Here is an 8,304-nt window from a genome sequence, read left to right on the forward strand (position 1 = left end):
TCTCAGCCTCTACTCTCGTGCCCTCCCTTCCTAGAGCTGACCCTGGGGCTGCGGAGCTCGCCCATCCGGAGCAGCAGCAGCAGCACCGCTAGCGGCACCGGCAGGGTCAGCACAGCCAGCAAGGTGAGCCCCCCACCACCGCGGGCCTGGGGAAGAGCCGGGCCTGGGTGCACACGAGGGATCTGCTGCCCCTGCAGGCGTCTGAGTCCTGCCCTGCCGCACTCTATGCCCCCACCTGGGCTCCTCGCGCCCGGTGCAGGCTGTCCCCGGGGGGGGGGCTTTACCAGCACAGTGCCCTGCCCTGCCCTGCCCTGCGCAAGGGAAGGATGCTTCAGCCCTTGAGCCGGCAGGTGCGGGGGTTTGCCAGCCCTGGCTGGCTGGGTCTGGGGGGGCACAGAGCAGGTGCCAGGAACTGGGGGGCTCAGGCTGTGCGAAGGGGGTGGGGAGGGAAGCAAGTCCCTGGGCCTCCACTGGCTCTGCTGTGAAACCAGATCCTGCCCCAGCCTGGCTATAGGCCCGGCAGCTCCCAGCTGGGATTGGGCCAGGCCTGTCCCTAGCCCCCCAGCGTGTTTGCCGAGTCGGCTGCGGGGGGCCTCGCCACTGAGCCCAGCGAGCGCCTGGTGGGGAGCTGTCACAGCTGCCCCCCCTGGTGGCCAGGTCAGAGCAGTGTTACTCTGGGAGTTCTGTGATGGTGTGGTCTGTGTGGGGGTGGCAGCCCAGTGTGAGGAATGTGTCCCCATCCCCCCCCACACCCTCTGGAGATCCTGGCCTCACTCTGGGGTCACATGGGGCCGAGTGACCCCATGAGCCACGGGACAGGACCCCAGAGCCCTCGCAGAGTGCGGGGTGGTACCTCGCTGGGCACAGCAAGGAGAAGCCTGGGCCGGACCCTGCTCCGGAGGGGGATTCTTGGGAAGGACTGGAAAACGTACCCCTTCTCCCCTGCCTGCCTTTCTCCTAGGGCAGTGGGTCTCAGACTTTTGTACTGGTGACCCCTTTCACAGAGCAAGCCTCTGAGTGTGACCCCCCCCCCCTTATAAACGATAAACACTTTTTAATATATTTAACTCCATTATAAATGCTGGAGGCAAAGTGGGGTTTGGGGTGGAGGCTTACAGCTCGCGACCCCCCATGTAATAACCTCACGACCCTCTGAGGGGTCCCGACCCCCAGTTTGAGAACCCCTGTCCTAGGGGGTTAGAGCTGGCTGGCGTCGGGGAGTGGCCCCCTAGCCCCTAGGCGGCTGCTTGGAGCTGGGATTCCTGCGTGTGTACCAGGCGTGCGCTGGGGGGAGGCGTGTGACCCGGGGAGGGGATGGGGAGTGCGCGTGGGGGGTGGCCCTTGGAGCTGGGATTCCTGCGTGTGGCCAGGCGTGCGCCGGGGGGAGGTGTGTGTGCCAGGCGTGTGACCCGGGGAGGGGATGGCGTGGCGTGTGTGCTTGGGGGGTGGCCCTTGGAGCTGAGTCAGCGAAGGGAAACATACAGCTGGGCGCGCGCCCCAGAGGGAGGCAGGCGTGTGCAGCTGGACATGTCCCCGGGGGGGTCGGGGGGCAGGCGCATGCCCCCAAGTGGGAGGGGAGGGGGTGGGTGCGTGTGGCCGGACCTGAGCTGGCCGGGCATGGTTGGCACTCTTGGCCATGTAGGGTAATGCAGAGCACTCAGGCATGTTGCAGTGTTTAGGAAAAACAAAGGCGTCAGGGCCAGACTGCAGTGTTGTTAGGGGCCCAGTGGCCGTGGGGCCCAGGATGACACCAGGCCTGGCACGTGCCCCCGTGGGTGGCTCCCCCTTGTGGCAGGAGTCTCTGCATCTCCCCTTCCCCAGGAGGTGCAGCACCAGAGTCCTGTCCCACAAGACCCCTGGAGCTGGAGGAGGGGCTGAGCCGGCCTGGCCCTCCCCAGGGTACATGAGGCACCTCTGGCTGAGTCTGCAGCTCTCGGCCGCTCTGTGTCCAGGTCCCGGGGGGGGCCCCACGGGGGGGGGGGGGGGCTCCCTGCAGGAGCAGCCACATAGGCTCCGGCCCAGCCACCACCCCGCAGCCCTGGTGCTCCTGAGCCCTACCTTGAGGGAGCAGCGGGGGGCTGTGGGTCGGGATTGAGGGGCATCCGCAGGGCAGACTGGGGGAGGAGGGCAGCACCTCCGTGGGAGCCGCGCACTCAGCAGGGACAGCTCTTGCTGGGTGTGTGTGTGTGGGGGGGATGGCTTCTCCCACACTAATGAGCTAACGCGGCCCCGTGGCCCGGCTGTGGTGCGAGCTGCCTGTCAGCTCTCATTAAGGTATTAGTGTGGAGGGCACGGAGCTGGGTCTGCCCGGTGGGAGAGCGCAGCTGCCAGGTGGGCGCCGAGGCTGTCCGCAGGGGAGAGGGGCAGGAGGAGCAGCCCACAACCTCTTCCAGGTACAGGTGGCCACGGGCATGGAGTGCGCTGTGGGGCTGGCAGGTGCTTGGGTGGGGGGCCAAGGGGACTGTGCTCTCAGGTGCCCATGCGGAGGGGGAGCGGTGTGGCTGGGGGGGGGGGGGGGGTGTTTTATTCCAGGGGCCCCTGTGGAGGGTGCTGCGTGCTCCTGGGCCCTAGAGGGGGCAGGCTGAGAGTGGGCGCGTCACTCCTGCTGCCGCTTTCTGCCTGGGAACCTGATCTGCCTGGCTGATGCTTTTATTTACCAGCCGTGCCAGGTGCTCACGGGAGCTCAGCGCCCCCAGGTGAGCTGGTGTTGGAGCAGAGTCAGCAGTGGGGCTGGAGCTGCCTGCTCGGAGCCCCCGGTGGGGGGGCAGCAGCTGGTGGGGAGTGGCCTGTGACGCAGAGAGGTTTGGCTCCGGTGGATGGAGCAGGCCGGGCGGGAACAGCGTCCCTGCCAACGCTGGCACTGGGCTGTGCACACCGAGGCCATGGGGAGGGAGGGCCCAGGGTGAAGATGGGGACCCCCTGAGGACCCCCAAGCGGAACAGGCAGCCCCACCCCAGAGGAAATCCTGCCCCTATGGCCCATGGAGGGTAGGGGGGCCTGGCCTGGGCCTGCAGCCACCTCCTGTCTGTGCATTGTGCTCTCTGCCCCCAGTCTGGGCAGCGCCGGCCCAGAGCCCAGATGGAGGCCTCCCCTTCTGCGGGTGAGATCCATGCACGGGGGTGCTGATGCAGGGGTGAGGGGCTGGCACTGTCAGGGCGCGGGACGGAAGCTGGGTGCACTGCCTGGATGGGCATGGGTGGCACTGGGAGGCTGCCCCTCCCCAAAGGAATTGCAGGGCTGTGTGCTGAGGGCCCTGCCTCCCCCTCCTTAGGGTGTTGCGAGGGGACGCTAGTGCTGGCCTGTGGGAGCTGGGGTGCAGGGGGTGGCACTGCTGGGGCTGGTCTGGGGGAGTTATAGACAGGTTGTGTAGGATGGTATGGTGGGGGCTGGGCTGGGGGAGTTAGGGGGTGCAGTGGGGAGTGGCATGGCTGGGCTGGGGGAGGTGGGGGGTGTACTGGGGGGTAGGGTGGCGAGGTGATGGGGTGGTGGGGACAGCATGGCAGGGGCTGGGGGAGTGTGGTGGGGATCGGCATGGCGGGGGCTGGGCTGGGGGAGGTGTACTGAGGGAGCAGCATGGTGGGGGCTGGGTGTGTGGGGTGGCGGGAGGCATGGCAGGGGCTGGGGGGGTAGGGTGGCGAGGTGATGGGGTGGTGGGGGTCGGCATGGTGGGGGGTGTACTGAGAGAGCAACATGGTGGGGGCTGGGGGAGTGTGGTGGCAGGAGGCTGGGTGTGTGGGGTGGCGGGAGGCATGGCGGGGGCTGGGAGAGGTGGGGGGTGTACTGGGAGAGTGGCACGGCGGGGGCTGGGGGAGTGTGGTGGGGGCAGCATGGCGGGGGCTGGGCTGAGGGAGGTGGGGGGTGTACTGAGGGAGCAGCATGGCGGGGGCTGGGTGTGTGTGGTGGGGGGGCGGCATGGCGGGAGCTGGCCTGCTCTATCCAAGCCCCTTTCTACCTAGCAGTGCTTTGGTTGACCCTTCCCCCATTTGCTGAGGGCGAGCCCCCGGGGGGCAGCTCAGGGGGAGCCCGGGCTGAGTGTGGGGGTGGGGAGGCAGGTGGCTTGCACACGAGCATGTCCTAGTGCCGCCCCCCCGGCTTGGCCACCTGGCCCGAGTCCATCACTGGGCTGCGCTGGGAACTGTCCCAAGTTCAGCACCTCCCCACCCGGCTCCTGTGTCGGCCCCTCTGCCAGGCCCCGGCCTGTGGATAAGAATAGCCGGGCTGAACACAAAGGCCTCTCTGGTGGAGCCCAGCCCCGGGGAGGGGCAACGCCCAAGAGCCCCTATAAAGGGCTGGGAGCATGCAGAGCCCACCGCCCGGAGCTGGCAGCGAGAGGGGCTTGACCACACGGCGTCTCGCCCCGGGAGCCTGCGGCGTGGCAGCGAGGGTCCCCGCCGTGCCCGCGTCCCATCCCCAGCCAGCACCATGCCGGGGGTGCACCTCCCCAGCCTGGACAATGCCCGGGAGGCGGCGGTGGAGGAGATCCAGCTGGACCTCCAGGCCTTCCAGCTGGCCACCGAGAGGCGCCTGGAGGAGGCGCTACAGCAGTTGCAGCCCCTGGCCAGCGCCCTCAACGACTTGAAGGAGGAGCACCTGGTGCTGCGGGCCGAGCAGGCGCGCCTCGGCCGGCAGCTGGAGGTGCTCACGCTCTGGCTGGGAGCCCAGGATCTGGAGGAGAAGGACCCCAGCACCCTCTTCCTGGAGGCACAAGATCCCTGTGCCCACTTTGCGGGCACCGAGGAGCCCAGCAGCCCCGTGGCCCATCCGCCCACCTTCTCCAGCACCCGCAGGCAGTCGTCTGTGCACCTCTCCAGGGGCAACAGCTTTGTGAGTGTGCAGGCTCCGGGCAGGGGAAGGCGGGGTGGCAGGCCCACTCCCTCCAGTGGACGGCTTCCCTGAGAGCCCATCCCATGGGCAGCGTTGGCTGGCTAGGTCTTGGGTCTGGGGGAAGGAGGCAGAGGTGGGCAGATGTTGCTGGGCAGAAGCCCTGGTCTGCCCCTGCTGGCTGGTCTGAAAATCTACTCTGGGTGCCCAGTGCCGGTCCCCCCGCTGGGGCCAGGGCAGGCGGCCGGCTTGGAGCTGCCTGGGCGAGGCCCCTGTCGGCCCTTCCCCAAGCCTTGGCCCCTGGGCAAAGGGAAGCTGTTCCTGCGGTGGGGGAGCCCCAGAGCTTGCGCCAGCTGCTGCTGGCCCAGGCAGGCGCATTTTCACGGGGGATTAGCTGGGGCTGTGGCAGGAGATTACAGCTGGGGGTTGCTGGGGGAGACCTGTGCCAGCCGAGGCTCCCATCACCCGGAGCCAATCCAGGCCGCCTGCCTTGCATTGCTGACATGCCATCTGGAGCAGCCTGTCGTGCTGGGCGTTGCTGCCTGCCCGCGTTTGTTTGCAGGGACAGCTGGCCTGGGGTCTCCTTACCCCAGCTCCGAGCCCAGCCAGGGAGCTGCGCCCTCCCGCGGGTGCTGGGACACTATAGGCAGCGTCAGAGCTGCTTGCTGCTGAGGCTGTCCGGGCGTCGCTGTGAGCGGGATCTCCCCTGGCTGCTGGGATAGTCTGCCTGAGCACCAGGGCTAGTTGGGCCGCTGTGCGCACAGCCCAGCGGGCCCAGCTGACAACAGGCATTCGGCCCTGCCCTAGGCTTGGTTCCTCCCATCACTGCCTGCCTACCACCAGCCCCGGCCACAGAGGCCAGCTTCCTGCCAAGGGCGCTGGGCATCTGGTCTGCCCCTGCCCCAAGGGCTGCTGGGAAATCCCAGCCCTTGGTCCCCTGGTGTTTTAGCCAAAGAGAACTGACCCCCAGCGAGCCGCTGGGCAGAGTGAGAGAGGCTGCGCTGCCGGCCGTCACGCCCAGAGGGCAGCTGTGCTGTATATGTTGGCCTGCCATGGGGGGCACCCTGCTCCAACGGGGCTACTGTCCCCTCTCAGCCCCTCAGCCGGCCAGCGCCAGGGTGCCCGGGCCCTGCTGCTCTGCCAGGGGAGTGCGAATGGAGCCAAGCAGGTGTGGGCTCAGCCCCCGTCCGCAGGCCTTTGTGGTGCTATTTTGGGCCTGGCCGGCTGGCCGGGCTGTATTTGTTGGGGGTAGTGTTGACAAGGAGCCGGCACCACATGATTGTTCAGAAGAGGCTGGGCTTGCCTCGTTGCCAGGGCAGCTCCTGATCCCCAGCCCAGGATCCTCTTTCCGATAAGCCCCTTAATCCTTCTGGAAATCCTGTGCTGGAGCTAGAGGCGTCCACGGTGCCTGCTGCCCAGTCCACCCGCCGGCCCGGGCAGCCCCCCTGCTCGCTGGGTGTAGCTGGGCTGCCTGACGTGTAGACTCACTGCTGCTGAGCTCGCATGGGCTGCTTGGACCCTCGTGCCTGTGTTAAGGTTGCCAGTAGCCCTGTCCCCGGCTCTTCCGTTCCCCTTGCAGGGTTCTGCGTGCCCTTTGAGGCGGAGAGCAGGAGTTGTGAGGGTAGGGAAGGAATCGCCTGCCCGCAGGAGCAGCACGTCTGCCCCGGGCTCTGGTGGTGTGGGGTGATGGAGCCACCGGATCGGAGCTAGGGCCAGCTTTGGAACAGCGTCTGGGAGGAACCCTTCCATGGGCCAGATCCCCGGCATCTCTCACTTCCTCCAGGGGAAGCCACGCGGCTTCACCGCCTCCTTAGACTGGACCTCTGGGCCTGCTCCACCCCGTGAGCTCTGGTCAGCGAGTCCCGCTGAGACAGCCGAGGGGGACTTGTCCGCTCTTGGGGGATGCATGCACCTCGTCCAGCTTGTGCAGTGACACTCGCAGTATTGTCAAGCCAGTCGGGTTTATTAGTCACAGGATGCCCTTAGGGCAGCCCAGAGGAATGAGGGGTAAAGCATCGTCCATTCGGGGTCGCCCTGTGCCCAGCCAAGCTGTAGTGAACTCTGGCTCTCTGTCCGTCTGACCTTGGTCCAAATCCTCAACTGCCACTAGCAGCCAACACTTGTCCCCCAGCTCACACCTCTCCGGACCCCTGTTTCTGGGCTGGGAAATGCTGGGCAGCCCCCTTGCTGAGAGGTGGGGAAGTCCATGTGCCTCTGGGTCCTTGCTTGCTCGGTGTCAGCGTCTGGGTAATTGGATCTGCTGTTGTGCTCTCCAGAGCACCACTGAACTTGGGCCTGAGTGTCAGACAGCTAGGCCACACCCATATCTGTCTCTTCGCCTGTCCAGAGTGCAAACAGCCCTTTTCCACCCGCTAGTGACAATCCAGCACAGAGGGGAAACTGAGGCACAAACTGATCTCCTGAAAGTATTACAAAAAATTCCTGCTTTGTCACATGTGGCTCAGTGGCAGAAGCCCAGGACTGGGAGGCAGGACTCCTGGGTTCTATTCCCTGCTCCCGCCCTGGCCTGCTGGGTGACCTCGGGTCAGTCACGTCCCCTCTGCGTGTGGAGATGGTCAGGGCTGCCCCCAACACAGCTCTACTTATGGAACGCTGGAGGGGTGAGCGGGGCTGGGGGGGCTGGGGAAGGGCAGGATGGTTCAGCCTGTCGTGTGGGCGTAGAGGATTGGCAGACAGAGCCTCTGCTGGGCTTGCTGGTACGGCCCGGCTCGATGGGTAGTGGGAGCAGGGCAGATGGTCAGGCAGTGGCATTGGCAACTCAGTAGGTGGCGCTCTTCCCTCTCGTCAGCCCATAGCTAATACCCAGCCTGGCACTGAGGGCACGGTAGTACTGGGGTGTAAAACCAAGTCCTCAGCTGCTTGTGGGCATGCGCCCCGGCACGTCTTCCCAGGGCTGGGCGCTGGGGCTGTCGACCGGAGCTGCTCTCCCTGTGGGGCTGGGGGATGTATGCGTGGGGTTTGCCCGGGCCCTTGGCAGGGCAGGGCGCTCTGCAGCTGGGAGGTTCTCGACATCGGCCCCTCTTGTTGCAGATGGAGGCAGAGCTGGTGGAGCAGCCCCAGGTGCCGGTTCCAGAGCCGGAGCTGCCCAATGGGATGGAGAAGGCCCAGGCGAGGGAGCCGGAGAAGAGGAGCAAGCTGAGCGCTGAGGAGCTGAGCAGGATCGAGGAGGAGGACGTGCTGGATAAGATGGTACGTTGAGCCTGTCTCCTTCTGCCCCTGACTGAGCTACCCCAGCCTGGCTGTGGCGTAGGTTTGAGGGGGCAGTGGGGTTTTGGGGGTGGCTGTGGGGCAGGGTGGGGGTGAGGCCATGGTGGGGTCTGGGGGTGCAGGGTGCGGGTAAGGCCGCAGTGGGGTGGGGGGGGTAGGGTGCGGGTGAGGCTGCGGTGGGGTCTGGGGAGTGGCTGGGTGGCAGGGCGGGAGGATGAGGCCGTGGTGGAGTTTGGAGCAGGGTGGGAGTGAGGC

General features: G+C 66.7%; 1 protein-coding gene across 2 annotated transcripts in view; it reads left to right on the forward strand.

Moving 5' to 3' along the window:
* SMTN (smoothelin) overlaps positions 1–8,304 on the forward strand; it is a 48,585-nt gene that overhangs the window by 25,308 nt on the left and 14,973 nt on the right. For both annotated transcript variants that reach the window (XM_026661205.1, XM_029913835.1), the window contains exons 11-12: positions 35–123; positions 7,873–8,031. In XM_026661205.1, the coding sequence (XP_026516990.1) occupies positions 35–123; positions 7,873–8,031 (248 nt within the window). The remainder of the gene's footprint in view (positions 1–34; positions 124–7,872; positions 8,032–8,304) is intronic.

This window comes from Terrapene carolina, unplaced genomic scaffold, assembly GCF_002925995.2.
Source record: "Terrapene carolina triunguis isolate 2854851 unplaced genomic scaffold, T_m_triunguis-2.0 Scaffold951, whole genome shotgun sequence".
Lineage (NCBI taxonomy): Eukaryota > Metazoa > Chordata > Testudines > Emydidae > Terrapene > Terrapene triunguis.